Raw genomic sequence first — 22,458 nt, forward strand, 5'->3', positions numbered from 1 at the left:
AACAAAGGCTGTAGTAGCATTGCAAATGCTTTCAAGTCGTGGGCATTGTGAAGGCCAACCCACATCAGCCCACCACTGATGTGCAGCACCTACCTTTGTTCAGGGTGATTGTTAGGATTCAGTGTTAAGGGAAGGGAAGGGAAAGTTGTTAAATTGCTTAATATGTTGGAGCTTAAAAACACGGGCTGTGTTACGGCTCCTCTGTACTGTACAGCAGCCATTTGGCCCTTCGATAAGTTAGTCGTTTTTCAAAATCGTATACCCATGTATTGACATTCATTTGAGTCAATTCTCTCACCCTTTTCTTCCACACAGTCTTTTATTTGTAAATAATAAAAATGAACTCTCGAATATAAAACATACACATCGGTAGAGCCACATCTGTTATACAAACAAGAAATGTAGCAGTGAATACTTCTTCCCTAGATATGGTGTGTTGAGGGGGTACCCATGGACTGTAAACAATCAGTATCATGGAGTAATACTGACAAAGGAAAGGGCAGTGGGCCGCACCGCAAGAGGTTCAACTGAGAGGTCAGCAAACAACATTTTCATTGGCTTTAAAGTTCAGTCCAAACCATGAGAAAATAGGGGGATTAAAGTGTTGCGGTTAAAGAAACAAGATGGAGTGTGTTGCAAATAGTCATGTTGGTGTTGGCTGCTATTTCGAGAATCTGAAAGGCCTGTTGGCTCCCTCTTGTGGTTGGGCACCGCTCAGCGTCTCTCGCAACACAGGGCATGGGGCTCTGATCTGTTTCCATAGGACCAGGAATGTTTGGATCGGTTTGTGTGTGTGTGTGTGTGTGTGTGTGTGTGTGTGTGTGTGTAAATATTGTCAAACTTCTCCCCTTGACTCATATTTACAACGTGTGTGTGCGCATAGGTAATGCGTGTAGTCAGATACACTCATTTGATAATCATATATCTATATCTTTATCATTTCTGTCAAGTCATAATTTTACTTCATATACATTAAGCTCTGTTTTTTTATACACACATTCTCTACCTCTGTTTCTAGCCCCACTGTCATAGACTACTGTTAAAGCACCTAGATCCTCAGATAACTAGGGGGTTCCAGTTTGCTCAGTACTATGATACAGCACTGCTCTCCAAAGGGTTCAAAAGGAACAAAATAAAATAAAAAAGGCTTTTGGAGACTTCCTAATATGGAAATTCGTACCCAGAGTTGGAGGTGTGGCCTGGGCGGAGCTTATTCCCCCGGTGTCCGCCCTTGGATGGCGGATGGCTTTTCTGTTTGTATTCATATTCAGTACGAGCAAACTGTACAAGTACATGCAACATACAAGCTGGCCTAAAGTATGTGGAACTAACACACATTTAGTCTCTTTTTTTTTTAAAGTAATTTGTCTGGCTTTTGTTTTACAAAAAAAATGTGCATGCAGCTTGGGTCGGGGTCCCGAGTCATGCTGCGCCTGCCTCGCTCGCGGGGGCGGGACGAGAGGGGGGTGTGACAAGACCTCTGCAGGTCTGCAGACCACCGTCACTCGAAAACCAAATACACACACAGGGAGTCTGCACCACATGGTACCTTTCTGAACTCTAGGCAAATAGAATAAAATATATCTAACCATCATTTGGCCTCTGTTTTTCTTTCTCTTTCATAATCAATCCGTGTCCAAAAAAATTATCAAGCTTTTGTGCTTGCTTTGATCTTCGGACAAGTGTTTTTTCCACCTGTGCAGACTCCCTTCCCTAACAGATTGTGCAACCATGCCAACCCTCACAGACACCTGTAGTGACGCCATGACGGCATCAATGCTGAAACACATTTTGATGGGCAACTGTCGGCTGGGCATCATCAATCTTTTCTCTTTGTCTCCTGCACGCTCTTTATGGCCTCACAATAACCTCTTCACTGATTGGCTTCACCAAGCCTGGGCTGACATCCCTTGTGCCACCTAACATAATGGGCTGCACGAGTCCCTTCTATCTCAGGAGCACGTGCCATAGCACACTCAACGGTGGGAGAGGAGGAATGGACAAAGAGGAGACAAAGAAAGGAGATGTCAGAGAGGAGGACAAATACAAGAGGTGAGACTCAGGAGTAAGGCCCCAGCAGGCCAGAGAAAGGTGGGAAAAGGGAAGGGAGGGAGGCATGGGAAGTGATTGTCAGAATCCAGGTAAGCTCTGATTGGCTAGTTCTCTATCTCCTTTCCTTCCTTTCTCTCTCTCTCTATTTATCTCTTTTTCTCTCTGTCTGATTTGCTCTATTGCCCTAAGGGAAATTGGCCCTAGGTATGTGGTCATGCACTCTGGTCATTTGTGGTCCATTTGGGGTTGTGGTTGCGTTGCGGTCACTAAGAGCGCATATTAGCTGGTCCTGAGCTGTCCAGGGATGTTTGGGATGCCCGCCGTGTGAGCGAGGCTAATGTAGGGTCCACCAACGAGGAAGGGGGAAACAGTTTGTACCAGCCAATCACTGTGCTAGAGAGGTCCAGTTCCTCCAATAGGATCTGTGCAACTCCCATGAAGCATTTGTGGTCCAGTCGCCCGTAGTCGCCCCAGACTATTACCTGTGGACGGTGAGAGAGATATGTTAGGCCAAGGAAACACGCATGCACAAACACACACAGTACAGCTCCATGGATTTATTACCTGGAGGATCTTCCCCTGTGGGCTCTCTTCAAACAGCAGGGCCTGCTGGTAGAGTGGCTCCAGGGTTTTACGTGCAATCTTGGTTTTCTTTTTGGCTTTACAGGCCCCGTTATCCAGCAGGTACACCTTGACATAGGGAGCTGCAGCGAGAGAGAGGTGTGGGGAGAAAGGAATGAGGGTATGGAGAACAAACACACTTAACTGTCTGTGTGTGGGTGGGTGGGTGGGTGGGTGGGTGAGTGCGGGCATTTGTGCTTTTGTGCTTTTTGTGTGTGGTACCTGGGAGTGATCTGGACCCTGGTTTGGGGTTAAGGCCACGTGCCCTGATCACCTCTACCTCCAGCTGGCCTTTTTTATCCATCATTCCAATTTGAACATCTCCTGTAAAACACACAATATATCTTATCCAGTTCTATGAATGTTTCATACTGCATGTAGTGTATTATGTCAGGTTACACAAGTCCTTTGTGTCACTCACCCATGGCAGGTGTGGCTAATGTTTGCCGGCCCACCAGTTGGGCGGGGCCAAGGCCGTCCAGGAAATCACTAAACTGACTGTCAGCCCCCAGCCTCATCCCCGAGAAGATTAGACTGGAATACACACGCACACACACACACACACACACACACACGCACACACACACACACACACACACACACACACACACACACACACACACACACGCACACGCACACGCACACACACACTCGCACACACACACTCGCACACACACACACACACACACACACACACACACACACACACACACACACACACACACACACACACACACACACACACACACACACAGACACACACACACACACACACAGGGGTTAGACTACTGAATAATGTCAGACTGGATAAGCATTGAGAATGACACTACCGCTACAGTCAAAGAGACTGAGAGAGGCTAGAGATACTGACTTCCCCTCAGAGCTGTAGCTGTTCATGCTGCCGTCGGTGGAGTCTCTGCTGGCCTGGCGGGGGTACTCTACAGCCATACCCACCTCTGTACTCCGCTGGATCTGGATTCTGTTCTTTTTCTTGCCCTTCTTCTTGGTATCCACCCCCACTGCTTCTTATTGCACACACACAGCAAACACACAGTAAACACACAACCATGCATGAACAATACCAACAGGTTGTCAGGTGGGTGCTGGATCCAGGGTGTGTGTATGATCGTCTTGTTTTTGTGGTCTGTCCGTGTTACCTTTCTGGGAGGTGAGCTGTGAGGTGCTGCAGCTGCGTCTGGAGGGCAGGCCCACGATGGCCACCACCCGTTGGCTGAGGCTGGAGCGCCGCTTCTTGCCCCCGCCCAATGCTGTATCTGATTGGCTGCCGTCTGTGTGCTCAATGCCATAGATCTCACCGCTCACGCTGGTGCTCTTCAACATGCTCTGGCCTGACGCACGGACCGCCTTGCTACACATACAGACAGACAAATACATGTTGTAGACATTACTGCAACACACAGGAGTGTGTGTGTGTGTGTTTGTGGTTCTATTTACTTGAAGCGTCCCCGGGGTCTCTCTGACTGGATGGACATGTAGCTGGTACTACTGATGCGGGAGGCACTGCTGGTGCGAGAGATGGCTGACACGTCGCTGACATCACTGTCTGAAGACTTGCGGGATACATTCTCACAGCTGGTTCTCCTCTGGTCCTTATACAGCTAGAGAAAGAGAGAGGACGAGAATATATATATACATGCATACATTTTAATGGCAATAAACTGAATTGTTTTGAATTGAGAGGGGGGGAGAGATGAGTGAGGGGTGAGAGAGGCAATATTAAGATGGAGAGTGCGAGAGAGGGGAACAGAGAGAGATGGTGAGAGGGAAAGAGATATGGGACCCGAGAGAGAGAGGGACATAGAGAGATGGAGGGAGGGACAGAGATATGGGGAGCGAGAGAGAGAGAGGGACAGAGAGAGATGGTGAGACAGATATATGGGGAATGAGAGAGGGACAGAGATATGGGGAATGAGAGAGGGACAGAGATATGGGGAATGAGAGAGGGACATAGATATGGGGAGCGAGAGAGAGAGGGACAGAGAGCGATGGTGAGAGGGACAGAGATATGGGGAGCGAGAGAGAGGGACAGAGATATGGGGGGTGAGAGAGAGAGAGGGACAGAGAGAGATGGTGAGAGGGACAGAGATATGGGGAATGAGAGAGGGACAGAGAGAAATAGAGAGGGACAGAGATATAGAGAGCGAGAGAGAGGGACATAGAGAGATGGAGGGAGGGACAGAGATATAGGGAGCGAGAGAGAGAGGGACAGAGATATAGGGAGCGAGAGAGAGAGGGACAGAGAGAGATGGAGAGGGACAGAGATATAGGGAGCGAGAGAGAGGGACATAGATATGGGGGGTGAGAGAGAGAGATGGGGGAAGGACAGAGATATGGGGCGTGAGAGAGAGAGAGAGAGGAACAGGAAGAGATGGAGAGGGAGAAAGACAGGGGGTTGACCTCTAGTGACAGGTGCCTGACCTCGCGTTTGCTCTTAAGCGCCCTCTCCAGGTCCCTGCCGGAACTGGAGGGAGCAGCAGAACTGTAGGAATCCCTCTTCTGCACCTTCATCTGGAGCTGACGAACACGTTCCTCCGCTGCTAGAGCTACACACACACACACACACACACACACACACACACACACACACACACAACACACACACACACACACACACACACACACACACACACACACACACACACACACACACACACACACACACACACACACACACACACACACACACACACACACACACACACACACACAGGAATGAGTAAAAATAAGCACACACACATATCAAGCACTCAGGTTTACAGAAAAAAATAAAGTCAAGAAAGCCACAAACCTTGTTCTACGGGGCTGCTACTCTTGTCGGGGACCTGTGGGAGGTGTCTGACCCTGCGAACTGCTGACGAGGACGTCACTGAGGAGGAGAGAGACGCACCACCTTGGAGGGGGCCCCTGAGAGAGAGAGAGAGATGAAAGAGAGAGGATGAAAGAATGAGAGAGAGAGATACAACAAGGGGATGTATCGCTTCATGGAAATCCTGCAGCACAAACTATTCCCTCACATCCAGTGAGCTCCAAAAGTATTGGGACAGTGACAATTTGTTTGTTTTTTTCAGCTCTGTATTCCAGTACTTTGTATTTTAAACGATACAATGACTATGAGGTTAAAGTCTACTGTCAGCTTTAACTTGAGGGTATATTTTAATCCATATCGGGTGAACCGTTAAGAAATTAAGGCACTTCTTTTGACAGTGTCCCTCCATTTTAGGGGACCAAAAGTATTGGGAAAAATGTACTTGTGTATTAAAGTAGTAAAAAGTTATATATTTGGTTCATTCATAGCATGGAATGACTAGATCAGGCTTGTGACTCCTTGGTTCTTGATAATCCTGAACGAATTATGGATAATGAGGCACACAAATGCCATACCCCTGAGACATGTCAACCTCTCACCAATAATAACAGGGGAGTTTATCATGTCTTGGGGATATGATATTTGTGCGTCTGTAACTCTCTCACTCATTATTCACAATATTATCATCCTTCCAGAAGATATAGTCCCGACACAAATCTAGGGTTCTACCCAAGCCGGCTGGTCGTACGTTCTAACAGTTCTGTTGCCAGAGACGCGACCCTGTCGTTCAGTCTTTTTGTTCTGTATTTATGGACGTGGCCCGATCTAAATGTTCTACTGCCATACTGACTGGCAGTTGTTATCCCTTGCTAGCTAGCTAGCCAACGACAGCTAACTTACAGTCACGACAAACAGCAAGAACAACAAAGCAGCTGCATTTCCGTTTGTCTAAGATGTTCTCTAGTGACATTTATTTGGAGACATCCATTACAATGAGTTAATGAGGTGTGATTTCGCCTGACATTGAAAATGTGCTCTCTCGTCAGGACACTGATGTTCAAAGGACCTAACCAAGACCACAGCTAACACAATCACTTAAACTGAAGCTGGAAAGACAAATAGCCAAATAGCTGCACATAGTTTTCAAGTGATATTTCTTTGTATATATCCATAAACATGATTTCGACTGGCTGAGAAACGCTGCCTGTCTGTCTTGTCTCGACTCGTTCATTACTATGGGACAGCTGGAGATCAAATTTGAATATTGAAACAATGTTGTAAATATTCGGAGAGACAAACAGCAATGGTTGTACAAATCTCCGCTGTTGAAAACGTAAATGTTAGTCTAAAAGAAATGTGAGTTAATGTCAAGATACTTTTATAAAGTGCCTGGCAAGGCAGATTAGATAGACAGTGAATTGCGCAGTCAGATGGAACAGAGTAAATAGGCATTTTAACAACATAGATTTAGCCGGTGGTAACTTGTGGAATAGACACAAATCAGCATTCAGGATTAGACCCACCCATTGTATAAACACACGCGGCACATACACTTACACACACAACCCACCACACATTGGCACAGCGCTGGAGTACAACGTCAAATAAATAGTGTGTCTGCATTAAAGGCAGTGGGATCACAGAGGAGGAAGGTAACAGCTCGCTCTCTCTCTCTCTCTCTCTCTCTCTCTCTCTCTCTCTCTCTCTCTCTCTCTCTCTCACTCTCACTCTCACTCTCTCACTCTCAGACCACTCCTCCAGGGGGTCAGATGTGAGGGGTCAGAGGTCAGCACCTGTTTGTTGGGGTGAGCCCGGGAACCCCGGCGGTGAGGTGGAGGTGGGCTTATTCTTGGGACCCCCACACACACATCATACACACTGTGTGCACAACGTCGCACAGCGCAAAGCAGCGTGCAAAAAGGAAATAAAAGAACAGAATAGAGACAAAAAGAAAAGCAAAGCAAGGAAAGGATGGAAAACATGAAAAAAAAAACATTGTCAAACATGTTGAAATCCGTATAGACACGTAAAAACATATCAGTGAATCCTGGCCCATGCTCTCATGCTAACGTCAGCATCACCATCTAAAACGGTTCACAACAAATCTAAAAGTAAAATAATGGAATTAAGGAATATTTCAATATTAGATTGAGTAATGTCGGAGTGGTTTTGACTAAAATATAGTAGAATAGAGTACAGTATATACAGTGCCTTGCGAAAGTATTCGGCCCCCTCGAACTTTGCGACCTTTTCCACATTTCAGGCTTCAAACATAAAGATATAAAACTGTATTTTTTTGTGAAGAATCAACAACAAGTGGGACACAATCATGAAGTGGAACGACATTTATTGGATATTTCAACCTTTTTTAACAAATCAAAAACTGAAAAATTGGGCGTGCAAAATTATTCAGCCCCTTTACTTTCAGTGCAGCAAACTCTCTCCAGAAGTTCAGTGAGGATCTCTGAATGATCCAATGTTGACCTAAATGACTAATGATGATAAATACAATCCACCTGTGTGTAATCAAGTCTCCGTATAAATGCACCTGCATTGTGAGAGTCTCAGAGGTCCGTTAAAAGCGCAGAGAGCATCATGAAGAACAAGGAACACACCAGGTAGGTCCGAGATACAGTTGTGAAGAAGTTTAAAGCCGGATTTGGATACAAAAAGATTTCCCAAGCTTTAAACATCCCAATGAGCACTGTGCAAGCGATAATATTGAAATGGAAGGAGTATCAGACCACTGCAAATCTACCAAGACCTGGCCGTCCCTCAAAACTTTCAGCTCATACAAGGAGAAGACTGATCAGAGATGCAGCCAAGAGGCCCAGGATCACTCTGGATGAACTGCAGAGATCTACAGCTGAGGTGGGAGACTCTGTCCATAGGACAACAATCAGTCGTATATTGCACAAATCTGGCCTTTATGGAAGAGTGGCAAGAAGAAAGCCATTTCTTAAAGATATCCATAAAAAGTGTCGTTTAAAGTTTGCCACAAGCCACCTGGGAGACACACCAAACGTGTGAGAAGGTGCTCTGGTCAGATGAAACCAAAATTGAACTTTTTGGCAACAATGCAAAACGTTATGTTTGGCGTAAAAGCAACACAGCTCATCACACTGAACACACCATCCCCACTGTCAAACATGGTGGTGGCAGCATCATGGTTTGGGCCTGCTTTTCTTCAGCAGGGACAGGGACGATGGTTAAAATTGATGGGAAGATGGATGGAGCCAAATACAGGACCATTCTGGAAGAAAACCTGATGGAGTCTGCAAAAGACCTGAGACTGGGACGGAGATTTGTCTTCCAACAAGACAATGATCCAAAACATAAAGCAAAATCTACAATGGAATGGTTCAAAAATAAACATATCCAGGTGTTAGAATGGCCAAGTCAAAGTCCAGATCTGAATCCAATCGAGAATCTGTGGAAAGAACTGAAAACTGCTGTTCACAAATGCTCTCCATCCAACCTCACTGAGCTCGAGCTGTTTTGCAAGGAGGAATGGGACAAAATTTCAGTCTCTCGATGTGCAAAACTGATACCATACCCCAAGCGACTTACAGCTGTAATCGCAGCAAAAGGTGGCGCTACAAAGTATTAACTTAAGGGGGCTGAATAATTTTGCACGCCCAATTTTTCAGTTTTTGATTTGTTAAAAAAGTTTGAAATATCCAATAAATGTCGTTCCACTTCATGATTGTGTCCCACTTGTTGTTGATTCTTCACAAAAAAATACAGTTTTATATCTTTATGTTTGAAGCCTGAAATGTGGCAAAAGGTCGCAAAGTTCAAGGGGGCCGAATACTTTCGCAAGGCACTGTATATATGCACTGATGCGCCTTCTTCACCACACTGTCTGTGTGGGTGGACCATTTCAGATCGTCAGTGATGTGTACGCCAATGAATTTCAAGCTTTCCACCTTCTCCACTGCGGACCCGTCGATGTGGATAGGGGCGTGCTCCCTCTGGTGTTTCCTGAAGTCCACGATCAGCTCCTTGTTTTGTTGACGTTGAGTTAGAGGTTATTTTCCTGGCACTACCTCTCCCAGGGCCCTCACCTCCCTGTAGGCTGTCTCGTCATTTGTGGTAATCAGGCCTACTACTGTTGTGTCGTCTGCAAACTTGATGATTGAGTTGGAGGCGTGCGTGGCCACGCAGTCATGGGTGAATAGGGAGTACAAGAGGGTGCTAAGCACGCACACTTGTGGAGCCGCTGGGTTGAGGATCAGCGAAGTGGAGGTGTTATTTCCTACCTTCACCACCTGGGGGTTGGCCAGTCAGGAAGTCCAGGACCCTGTGGCACAAGGCGGGGTTCAGACCCAGGGCCTCAAACTTAATGATGAGCTTTACTCTGTTGTTGAATGCTGAGCTATAGTCAATGAACAGCATTCTTACATAGGTATTCCTCTTGTCCAGATGGGATAGGGCAGAGTGCAGTGCGATGGCGACTGCATCATCTTTGCACCTATTATTTATTTTATTTTTTATTTCACCTTTATTTAACCAGGTAGGCTAGTTGAGAACAAGTTCTCATTTGCAACTGCGACCTGGCCAAGATAAGGCATAGCAGTGTGAACAGACAACACAGAGTTACACATGGAGTAAACAATTAACAAGTCAATAACACAGTAGAAAAAAGGGGAGTCTATATATACATTGTGTGCAAAAGGCATGAGAAGGTAGGCAAATAATTACAATTATGCAGATTAACACTGGAGTGATAAATGATCAGATGGTTATGTAAAGGTAGAGATAGAGATATTGGTGTGCAAAAGAGCAGAAAAATAAATAAATAAAAACAGTATGGGGATGAGGTAGGTGAAAATGGGTGGGCTATTTACCAATAGACTATGTACAGCTGCAGCGATCGGTTAGCTGCTCAGATAGCAGATGTTTGAAGTTGGTGAGGGAGATAAAAGTCTCCAACTTCAGCGATTTTTGCAATTCGTTCCAATCACAGGCAGCAGAGAACTGGAACGAAAGGCGGCCAAATGAGGTGTTGGCTTTAGGGATGATCAGTGAGATACACCTGCTGGAGCGCGTGCTACGGATGGGTGTTGCCATCGTAACCAGTGAACTGAGATAAGGCGGAGCTTTACCTAGCATGGACTTGTAGATGACCTGGAGCCAGTGGGTCTGGCGACGAATATGTAGCGAGGGCCAGCCGACTAGAGCATACAAGTCGCAGTGGTGGGTGGTATAAGGTGCTTTAGTGACAAAACGGATGGCACTGTGATAAACTGCATCCAGTTTGCTGAGTAGAGTGTTGGAAGCAATTTTGTAGATGACATCGCCGAAGTCGAGGATCGGTAGGATAGTCAGTTTTACTAGGGTAAGTTTGGCGGCGTGAGTGAAGGAGGCTTTGTTGCGGAATAGAAAGCCGACTCTTGATTTGATTTTCGATTGGAGATGTTTGATATGGGTCTGGAAGGAGAGTTTAGAGTCTAGCCAGACACCTAGGTACTTATAGATGTCCACATATTCAAGGTCGGAACCATCCAGGGTGGTGATGCTGGTCAGGCGTGCGGGTGCAGGCAGCGAACGGTTGAAAAGCATGCATTTGGTTTTACTAGCGTTTAAGAGCAGTTGGAGGCCACGGAAGGAGTGCTGTATGGCATTGAAGCTCGTTTGGAGGTTAGATAGCACAGTGTCCAAGGACGGGCCGGAAGTATATAGAATGGTGTCGTCTGCGTAGAGGTGGATCAGGGAATCGCCCGCAGCATGAGAAACATCATTGATATATACAGAGAAAAGAGTCGTCCCGAGAATTGAACCCTGTGGCACCCCCATAGAGACTGCCAGAGGACCGGACAGCATGCCCTCCGATTTGACACACTGAACTCTGTCTGCAAAGTAATTGGTGAACCAGGCAAGGCAGTCATCCGAAAAACCGAGGCTACTGAGTCTGCCGATAAGAATACGGTGATTGACAGAGTCGAAAGCCTTGGCAAGGTCTATGAAGACGGCTGCACAGTACTGTCTTTTATCGATGGCGGTTATGATATCGTTTAGTACCTTGAGCGTGGCTGAGGTACACCCGTGACCGGCTCGGAAACCAGATTGCACAGCGGAGAAGGTACGGTGGGATTCAAGATGGTCAGTGATCTGTTTGTTGACTTGGCTTTCGAAGACCTTAGATAGGCAGGGCAGGATGGATATTGGTCTGTAACAGTTTGGGTCCAGGGTGTCGCCCCCTTTGAAGAGGGGGATGACTGCGGCAGCTTTCCAATCCTTGGGGATCTCAGACGATATGAAAGAGAGGTTGAACAGGCTGGTAATAGGGGTTGCGACAATGGCGGCGGATAGTTTCAGGAATAGAGGGTCCAGATTGTCAAGCCCAGCTGATTTGTACGGGTCCAGGTTTTGCAGCTCTTTCAGAACATCTGCTATTAGGGCGGTAGGCAAATGGAAGTGGGTCTAGGGTGTCAGATAAGGTAGAGGTGATATGATCCTTAACTAGCCTCTCAAAGCACTTCATGAGTGCTACAGGGCGATAGTCATTTAGTTCAGTTACCTTTGCTTTCAGTACAGGGTACAGGAACAATGGTGGACAACTTGAAGCAGACTGGGATAGGGAGAGATTGAATATGTCCGAAAACACTCCTGCTAGCTGGTCTGCGCATGCTCTGAGGACATGGCTAGGGATGCCGTCTGGGCCGGAAACCTTGGGAGGTTTAACACGCTTAAATGTCTTACTCGCGTCGGCCACGGAGATGGAGATTTCACAGTCCTTGGTAGCGGGCCGTGTCGGTGGCACTGTGTTATCCTCAAAGCGGGCAAAGTTCGTGTTTAGCTTGTCCGGAAGCAAGATATCGGCGTCCGCGACGTGGCTGGTTTTCCCTTTGTAGTCTGCAGACCCTGCCACATACGTCTTGTGTCTGAGCTGTTGAATTGGGGTTGGAACTGGTTCAGGGAAGTGAACCAAAAACCGTAAAATAATGACATTTTTCAAGGAACCGAACCAGACCCGAGAACGAAGGCGATCTATACTCTTCCAGAACAGAACCATTATTGAAAAGCATGGGAACCGGTTAACAATCCCCCACACACAAAAAATGCAACAAAGCGCCTATGCAAATTAGAGAACAATAAGATTTACTTTTTCAATGCCAGTTAAGAATACTATAGTTTCACATTGGAGTCATTAACTACAAAAAGGCAAGCCGTGTTTTTGTTTTAATAACTGGTGCTGCTCTGCACACACAAGCTTGTTGTCCAGCGAGCTTATTAGGTAGCTCTGGTCTCGCTCTCGAAAACTCTAGGCACCATTCAGTGTAATGTAATGTAAAACGGAGAGTCATGATCTGGTCCAACACTAGTTAAGTCAATCCGTTGAAGTTCAAAGACATTTAAAGTTCCTTCATATAAGCCACTCCTCCGTAGGTATAAATCTGTGGGCCTAATTCAGATAATGCATGTCATAAAAACAAGATGCCCAGCATTATCCTCACCAGCAAAAACAATGTGACACCCAACACTACACTTGTCTGTCCAATGCATGTACATAGTTTGCCTGCTCCATAGCAAGCTGCTCTATGCATTGGTGAAGTAATTTAATGTTGAGCTAAATTAAAAAATATGGGGGAAAACTGATCTTAGATGTCTATGGGGAACTTCATCCTACTCTGGGAACTCATGAGATGGGACAGTCTATGATGGTAGGATGAAACCCACAATGAGATTCACATGCTCAACTCAAGCTTTCACTTTAATCCTATACTGGTGTGAATGGGAGATTTTTATGAAAGTTTAAGGATTGGGCCGGAAGTGATGATGTTGAAACACAAAAATCTGGGTATATGTTATGGTTGGCCACCTTACCTGTCTCTGCCAGGGAGCTTCTTTCCTAGAGTGTGACAGGTTGATGAGTCCAGGGTCCGAGTTTGCCTGGGAAATTGGGGGATGAGTGGAAAACAGAAAGAATCGGATGGAGGGATGAATATATGAATGGAGTATGGGAGAGGGGTAAACAGCTGGGGTAAGTGAGAGAAGTCTGATTCTCTATTCGTAATGAATCGGACAGCCTTATGCTCTACAGAAGCCAGCTGAGATATGGATTTGATGTAGCTGCCTCTGTGTTGTCAATACACAACAATGGAATATGGAACAAAGATCATGAAGAAGCATCACACTCTCATGCATTCCTTGAACAAGTACTGTGTGTGTGTGTATGTGTGTGTGTGTGTGTGTGTGTGTGTGTGTGTGTGTGTGTGTGTGTACCTCTTCTTTGCACTGAGGTGGTTTACTGTCTCTTGTCTAGGAACTAGACGCTCCATCATCCATCTGCTTCATACACACCACAGACATGAAGGTGATGGGTTGACATGACGAGAAACACAGACACACGTACACAGACAGACACAAACACACCACTTGTGACTTACATAGATTTAAACTCAACTTTGAATCCTGAAGGATGTGTCTTTTGTTATGAATATGAAAGACAAACAGTGATAATGAGAAAAGCTCAGTTGGCATGCAATAAACAGACAAAAGCTTCTGAAATCCCTCAATTCATAGACTACAACTCCACAAGCGAAAAGCAAAACAGCACAGCCATTCTTCATGAGAAGAGAGAGGCTGCAAGGGTTTTAGAACACAACGTTTACACGGGAGAATGCTAGAACACAAACTAGATTGTAGAACACAGCCTGTTACATTCTAGAATTCAAACTACAAGCCACAGTGATTCTAAAGAACAAATTAGAGCCACCAGAATCTACGCCAAAAGACCCTTGAGTCCCATTGAACAAAATTATTGATTGGGATACGTTTAGGGTTAGAGGTTAGCTATTACACTGTGTGTTGGGGTTTAGTACAGGTGTGGGGGTTAAGGTTGGGGTCAGCTGCTAACAGGGGGGATGGGGCCGGATGGGAAAGGGGTACCTGTCGTCTTCTGGGGAGGCGTGTTGGATTAGAATCCTGGGGCTGGCGGGGCGTCTGCGGGGCAGAGACTGGGAGCAGCTGAGACCCGCAGCACCCCGGTGGACACACAGAGAAACACATGATCATCTGCACTCTCATAGGGGCTTTATCGTGTTCATGGGTCTATCATATGTCTGAGTCCCAGTTTAAGGCTGTTATCACAAAAAAGGGACCCTCCCTTTATGTCCTCTCATAAAGTAGCTATGTACAAACACTCACTCCATGAGACCCCCCCCCCCTCCCCACCACACACACACACACACACACACGCACACACACACACACACACACATGCACACACACACACACACACACATGCACACACACACACACACACACACACTAAAAGAGTGTAGGAGGTGGGGTGCAGAGTACAAGTCAGTGGGCTGGTACCTTTTGGGCTCTGGTGAAGGAACACTATGGTTCCTTTCTGGGTTCAGACAGTTGGTGCTAGCGCTCCTAGTCTTAACCCTGTCAAGAGAAGGCTGTAGATCACTAGCCCAATAACATGCCATCCAATGCAGGAGAGGAGATAACAGGACAGGAGGAGATGCAGAAAAAAGAAGAGAAAAATGGAAAAGAAAGAAATGTTAGATACCCAAATCATAAAGGACATGCTAGTCTGAACCTGGTTTCGAGTGATTAGGTGATTGACTACAGTCACGGCAATGCAAGATGTTGTCAGATAGTCAGGTTGTCTCTGAGACCTGTTCTCCGGTTCTCAGAAGAGTCCTTGACCATGGTATGAGGGCTAAAGGTCTGTCTGTCTGTCAGTCTCTGTGTGTGTGTGTGTGTGTGTGTGTGTGTGTGTGTGTGTGTGTGTGTGTGTCTGTGTCTGTGTCTGTGTCTGCGTGTGTGTGCCATACCTAATGGTGATCTTGTCTGTAAACCTGAGAACTCGTTGTGTGAAAGAGCGGTGCGTTGCCGTGACAACACTGGAGCGCACCATTGAGCTAGTCTTTAGACATGCAGGCAGCGTGGAACTTCACTCAAGACAATTAAAAAAAAATCAAAACAAAAGCATGTTATTAAAACACAACAAAAATCAACTTAACATCAAACAAACAAAGGCCAAGAGCGGGTAAGGGTGTGTCTGGTAGCCTACAACTGTGGACAATACTCCCATGGGCAACATTGCAACAACTGTTCATGAAGTGCATGTTGGACTACTTTCAGTGCCGGCTTCAAGTGAATTGATAGAATTCATCCAAGCATATCAGTAAGATTAAGATCAGTAAGACCAGGATACAGTATCTGTACTGCAATATTGGTATGAAGTCACTCAAGTGATATTACCTCCTGAATATCAAACTACAAAAGTATAACGTACCACAACAACACTAACTTACAAGATAATTGTGTGTGTACATGGGGGGAGAGACGGGGTAGAAAGTTTGGAGGGGAACGACTTTCCAACACAGCCTCGCTCTCTTCTTCCACATACCTGTAAATGTCCTTGTGGATGCTGTTGACTAAGAGAGGCATCTTAGCGGGGAGAGTGTTACTGTGTCTAGAAGCAGTGGTGGAAGAAGTACCCAATTGTCATACTTGAGTAAAAGTAAAGATACCTTAATAGAAAATGACTCAAGTAAAAGTTGAAAGTCACCAAGTAAAATAATACTTGAGAAAAAGTCTAAAAGAATTTGGTTTTAAATATACGTATGTATCAAAAGTAAATGTAATTGCTCATATACACTTAAGTATCAAAAGTAAAAGTATAAATCCTTTCAAATTCCTTAATTTCGGATAACCAGGGGGAACATCCCAACACTCAGACGTAATATACAAACAAAGGCTTTGGGTTTCGCTGGTCCGTGAATCCGCCAGATTAGAGGCAGCAGGGATGACCAGAGATGTTCTCTTGATTAGTGCATGAATTGGACCATTTTCCTGTCCTGCTAAGCATTCAAAATGTAACGAGTACTTGTGGGTGTCAGGTAAAATGTATGCAGTAAAAAGTACATTTCTTTTCTTTAGGAATGTAGTAAAGTAAAAGTAAAAGTTGTCAAAAATATAAATAGTGAAGTACAGATACCCAAAACATTGACTTAAGTAGTACATTAAAGTATTTTTAATGAAGTACTTTACACCACTGTCTAGGAGACCTCCTGAGGTGTGATGTGTGTGTGCATGCAGGAGATGGAGATAGAAAAAGGGGAAGGAGGAAGATGGATTAAAAGAATGGAAATACAATTCCCAAAGTACTGCTAAAGAAAGACAGGAGAGCAGCATGCCAGCCATGTGGAAGCATGTATGCCAGCCTTTGCCAGTCTCTTCCAGCCATGTACCAGCCAGGCTTTGCCACTTACCTCTATGGGTGGGCTCACTGGGACAGTATTGCACCTTTGTCCAATATCATGGATCTGGTAATGCACTGAACTAGTGTCAAAAAGTGCCCTCTAGTGCTCAAGGCACATTATTACAACCATGAACGGATCACTGTAGCTACATGACGCTAACTCTGAATAACTAGCTGACCCTCGGGCATTGGCCAGGGTCAGCAGAGGCTATGTGCGGTCAGCGGTGGACAGTCCCAGTGTTGACGTCTGATCGGGTGTGTGTTGTGTCACTGTCACATGGGATAGGATGGACACACTGAAATCGCATGTCAATTGCTCTCTCACACACATTATGACAGAATAAGAAGCATTTAGATCAAGTGTGAAGTCATGTAAGAAATCTCCACACATCTCCAAAATCAATGGAAAAAGACAAGGACCACTTAAGATGAAGCGTCATAAGGACGCTGAGAATGAGGATTATGATCATACCTAACACAAATAATAATACATGTCCTGACTCCTGTTTACCTTTTAGTGTGTAGGCACTCTGCACTTTTGCCCCGCATTGATTGGTGGATCAAGATGACCTCACTGTGGTTACCATGGGGATGGATGACACATGAGGAAATAAACAACGGAAGCCAAACCGGAGGACAGAGAAAGAACATAGATACAAAGCTGAGCCAGCGGAGAACAATGGGACAGGTAGAAGTTGCCCCTAACCACAGATCTAGATTCAGATGATTCTATCCCATATTCTAACCCTAACCATTACAGGGGATGAACAAATCTGACCCGGTATCAGTGGTTAAGGGCAACTTCTACCTACTCCGACAGGTACACATATGACAGCAAGAGATGTTACGACGCCTTATAACTCTTACTAAACTTTTGTCTCATGGCTATAACTTAATTGTTCTGAGAGTCTGAATCAGCAAACAACTGAGAACAACAAACACGTGAGCAGCCATATCCAAACATAATCCTGACTATTCGTTGTGCTGAATCACAGAAAGGAAGAGAGCAGAAGACAAAGGAAGAAATACAACTAAAGGACCTTTTGAACTGGAAAAGACAAAAGGGAAAAATAAACCAGGGCCACCCGATTGTACACACACGGACACGGACACACACCTGTCATCTACATAGTCCTGCTCCTGGTAGTGTCCTCCGGCAGAGTCGTAGTAGCTGGTGGGAGAACTAGACCTCCTACTATGGTGGATCTCATCATCCAAACTCCTGACACAGATGAGGGTTGAGAAAGATATGGAGATGAGGAAGAGGGAGAGAGTGCAAAAGAGAGAAGAGGTGGGGGGGGGGGGGAATAGAGAAAAAGCCTTTTAGCTGTGGTAACAGTGTATGTGTTAGCTGTGTTGCCAGTGACAGTAAGAGCAATATTGGCAGCATTACTTATTCTGGGTCACAAAGGCCGAAACACAAACTTGTCCCTGAAGTTCTCTCCTCAACCCGCTCTCTTCATCAACACCCCATCTCCCCCTGTCCTTTCCACTCCCCTCACCTCTGGGTGGGGACGTTGGTGGGTCGTGATCGGCCCCTGCCCTGTTCCTCTCTGTGAGGGGAGACAGATCGAGAGCGATGCTGGGGTGTCCTCTGCTGCTCCGGCACCTCCAGAGTGGTGGCGTGGGGAACCCTCTGCTGCCTCTCCCTCTCCCGCGAGCCTCTTTCGGCTGTTACACAACACACACACAGCCACAGGGGGAGAGAAGCATAGTTCATAAAAGCAAAACATACATACTGTACTGTCCCAAGCTGGCACAATTTTAGCCCTCAGCTCTAATATGACAATACTGATACAAACTACTCATTCCAGTTGAACCCAAGGATACACCGTGTTCCTGCTTTACTAAACAACCTCCTCCTGTGAGCTTATAATGTTCAGCTTGCATAAAGAAGTAATGACCTGCCTGATCCCGAAACAGTGAAAATCTCGCTGCAATCACACTGCAAATAACTAAGGACAATGTGAGTGTTTTATTTGTCATCTTTAAAGGAGAGGAATGCTTCATTAAAGCTGAGAGTGGGTCCCTTTAATCTCCGATTTGCTTTTCTACCAAGAAAAGTAATGAGAGGTTAGTGGCGGTATCAATTTCTTTCTATCTTCCTCTCTCTCGCTCTCTTTTTTTCTCTCTGTCTTTCACACACACACATATATGCCCACACGCACACACCCACAACCACAGACAATACGGCAGTGAAGTTTCCTGAGTGTTCTGACAACAACAGAACAACATGTTAGTGGTAGAATGTCGATGGAATGTCTCTCTTAGTAAGAAGACAGCATTCCCATGCCTCCACCCACCTTTAGACACAACTGGAAGATGGCGATGTGGCGGATAGCTATGACCTCCTGACCAATTCTGCTATTTTGTGTGTTTTTTTTTTTTTTTTGCTATGAAGTTCACTTTTTTGGTTCATAATATTTCTGCCATCATTTCCTATGACCGAAAACAGCTTCTGGATATCAGAACAGTGACCAGGCCCTAATCCCCGGGACTCGAAAGAGGAAGAGACGGTGCAAGAGAGGCAAAACGGGCGAGCTCCCTGACAAGACTAAGACAGAGGTTAAATAAACCGCCTCCACCCTCTGTTCTATTGGCAAACGTACAGTCACTGGAGAACAAAATGGACGAGCTCCGTTTGAGACTATCTTATCAACAGGACCTGAAGAACTGTAATATCCTATGTTTCTTGGTGTCGTGGCTGAACAAGGACAATATACATCTAGCGTTTTTTTCCTATGCATCGTCAAGGCAGCTGGTGGAGGATCTCCAAGGTTTTTCCTTACTTAGAATACCTAATGATATGCTGCAGACCATATTACAGTATTTACCAAGAGAATTTTAATCTATATTTTTTTTGTAACTGTCTATGTGTAACAGTATAACTTTAGACCGTCCCCTCGCGCGAACCAGGGAACCTCTGCACACATCAACAACAGTCACCCTTGAAGCATCGTTACCCATCGCTCCACAAAAGCCGCGGCCCTTGCAGATCAAGGGGAACTACTACTTCAAGGTCTCAGAGCAAGTGACATCACCGATTGAAACGCTATTTAGCGCGCACCACCGCTAACTAAGCCAGCCGTTTCACATCCGTTACACTCACCCCCCTTTTGACCTTCCTCCTTTTCCGCAGCAACCAGTGATCCGGGTCAACAGCATCAATGTAACAGTATAACTTTAGACCGTCCCCTCGCCCATACCCGGGCGCGAACCAGGGGCCCTCTGCACACATCAACAACTGACACCCACAAAGCATTGTTACCCATCGCTCCACAAAAGCCGCGGCCCTTGCAGAGCAAGGGGAACTACTACTTCAAGGTCTCAGAGCAAGTGACGTCACCGATTGAAACGCTATTTAGCGCGCACCGCTAACTAAGCTAGCCATTTCACATCCGTTACATATGTACCATCACAAACCGATGCTGGCACTAAGACCACACTCAACAAGCTGTATAGGGCCGTAAGCAAACTAGACAATGCACATCCAGAGGAGGCGCTCCTAGTGGCCGGTGATTTCAATGAATGCAGGGAAACTGAAATCCGTTTTACGAAATTTTTACAAGCATGTCATCTGTGCGACTAGAGGTGAAAAAAACTCTAGATCACCTTTACTCCACACACAGAAAGACATACAAAGCTCTCCCTCGCCCAACATTTGGCAAATCTGACCATAACTCTATCCTCCTGATTCCTGCTTACAAGCAAAAACTCAAACAGGAAGTACCATTTATACACTCAACAATCGGAATTGGTCCGATGAAGAGGATGCTAAGCTACACGACTATCCTTTTGATAGCACAGACTGGAATATTTTTTTTGTTCAACCTTTATTTAACTAGGCAAGTCAGTTAAGAACAAATTCTTATTTACAATGACGGCCTACCCCTGCCAAACCCGGGCCAATTGTGCGCCGCCCTATGGGACTCACAATCACAGCCAGATGTGATGCTGCCTGGATTCAAAACAGGGACTGCAGTGATGCCTCTTGCACTGAGATGCAGTGCCTTAGACCGCTGCGACACTAGGGAGCCCGAAAATATGTTCCTGGATTCATCCAATAACTTTTTGGAGGAGTTTACCACATCAGTCACCGGCTTCATTAATAAGTGCATCAATGTTGTTGTCCCCACAGTGACCTTACGTACATATCCCTCCCAGAAGTCATGGATTGCAGGCAACATCCGCACTGAGCTAAAGGCTAGAGCTGCCGATTTCAAGGTGCGGGACACTAATCCGGACGCTTATAAGAAATACCGCTATGACCTCTGATGAGCCATAAAACAGTCAAAACTTTGGTCAATGCAGGGTTTGCCAATTATCACAGATAATAAATGGAAACCAATCGGCGAGCTGCCCAGTGACGTGATCATACCAGATTGGTTAAATTCCTTCTATGCTGGCTTCAAAGCAAGCAAAACTGAACGATGCATGAGAGCACCAGCTGTTCCGGATGACTGTGTGATCTCGCTTTCCATGGCCAAAGTGAGTAAGACATTTAAACAGGTTAACATTCAAAAGGTTGCGGGGCAAGACGGATTACTAGGATTCGTACTCAGAGCATGCGCTGACTAGCTGGCGAGTGTCTTCACTGAGTGTCTTCAACCTCTCCCTGACCCACTCCGTAATACCTACATGTTTCAAGCCGACCACCATAGTCCCTGTATCCAAGAATGCCAAGGTAACCTGTCTACATGACTATCGCGCTGTGGCACTAAAATGTTTTGCCATGAAGTGCTTTGAAAGACTGGTCATGGTTCAAATCAACACCATCATCCCATACACCCTTGATTGACCCACTCCAATTCGCATACCGCCCCAACAAGTCCACAGATTATGTAATCTCTATTTCACACCACACTGCCCTCTCCCACCAGGAAAAGAGGAACACCTACGTGAAAATCTGTTCATTGACTACAGCTCAGCATTCAACACCCTAGTGCCCTCCAAGCTCATCACTAAGCTCAGGACCCTGGGACACGAGACAGCCTATAGGGAGCAGGTCAGCGACCTGGCAGTGTGGTGCCAGGACAGCAACCTCTCCCTCATCGTCAGCAAGACAAAGCAGCTGATTGTGGACTACAGGATATGGAGGGTTGAGCAAGGCCCCATCCACATCGACGAGGATGTAGTGGAGCAGGGCTGAGAGCTTCACGTTCCTCGGTGTCCACATCACTAAGGAATCACCATGGACCGTCCGCACATACCAACACAGTCATGAAGAAGGCACGACAATGTCTCTTCCCCCTCAGGAGGCTGAAAAGATTTGTCATTGGCCCACAGATCCTCAAAACACTCTACAGCTGCACCATTGAGAGCATCTTGACTGGCTGCATCACGGCTTGGTATGGCAACTGCCTGGCATCTGACCACAAGGGGTTACAGAGGATAGTGTGTACTCCCCAGGACATCACTGGGGCCAAGTCTGAACCAAGTCTGGAACCAACAGCACCCTGAACAGCTTCTACCCCCAAGCCATAAAATTGCCAAATAGTTAGTTAAATAGTTAACCGATAGCTACGCGGAAAATCTGCATTGAGCTTTTTTGCACTCTTTTGAACTCTTTTGACTCATCTACTGTTTATTTTCTATCATGTTGCCTAGTCACTTTATCCCTACCGATATGTTTCATATCTACCTCAATTACCTCGTACCCCTGCATATTAGCTCGGTACTGGTACCCTGTTTATATAGCCAAGTTACCATTATTCCTTGTGTTATT

At 45.9% G+C, this 22,458-nt stretch overlaps 1 protein-coding gene across 4 annotated transcripts in view; it reads right to left on the reverse strand.

Moving 5' to 3' along the window:
- Positions 1-300: 300 nt before the first annotated feature.
- The window catches only part of LOC110503091 (regulating synaptic membrane exocytosis protein 1), a 71,005-nt gene continuing 48,847 nt past the window's right edge, over positions 301-22,458 (reverse strand). Inside the window, exons 17-34 of one of the 4 annotated variants that reach the window (XM_090216931.1) lie at positions 18,236-18,404; positions 17,851-17,955; positions 17,243-17,307; positions 15,879-15,951; positions 15,301-15,417; positions 14,828-14,929; positions 14,396-14,473; positions 13,730-13,795; positions 13,331-13,396; positions 5,483-5,598; positions 5,113-5,237; positions 4,129-4,292; positions 3,831-4,042; positions 3,545-3,698; positions 3,095-3,207; positions 2,896-2,997; positions 2,617-2,756; positions 301-2,534 (exon numbers count right to left, since the gene is read on the reverse strand). In XM_090216931.1, the coding sequence (XP_090073057.1) occupies positions 2,319-2,534; positions 2,617-2,756; positions 2,896-2,997; positions 3,095-3,207; positions 3,545-3,698; positions 3,831-4,042; positions 4,129-4,292; positions 5,113-5,237; positions 5,483-5,598; positions 13,331-13,396; positions 13,730-13,795; positions 14,396-14,473; positions 14,828-14,929; positions 15,301-15,417; positions 15,879-15,951; positions 17,243-17,307; positions 17,851-17,955; positions 18,236-18,404 (2,183 nt within the window). In that variant the 3' untranslated portion in view covers positions 301-2,318. The remainder of the gene's footprint in view (positions 2,535-2,616; positions 2,757-2,895; positions 2,998-3,094; positions 3,208-3,544; positions 3,699-3,830; positions 4,043-4,128; positions 4,293-5,112; positions 5,238-5,482; positions 5,599-13,330; positions 13,397-13,729; positions 13,796-14,395; positions 14,474-14,827; positions 14,930-15,300; positions 15,418-15,878; positions 15,952-17,242; positions 17,308-17,850; positions 17,956-18,235; positions 18,405-22,458) is intronic. The other 3 variants (XM_090216928.1, XM_090216930.1, XM_090216929.1) reach the window with 3 other exon arrangements.

This window comes from Oncorhynchus mykiss, chromosome 23 (genome assembly GCF_057628025.1).
Source record: "Oncorhynchus mykiss isolate SJ-2025 chromosome 23, ASM5762802v1, whole genome shotgun sequence".
Lineage (NCBI taxonomy): Eukaryota > Metazoa > Chordata > Actinopteri > Salmoniformes > Salmonidae > Oncorhynchus > Oncorhynchus mykiss.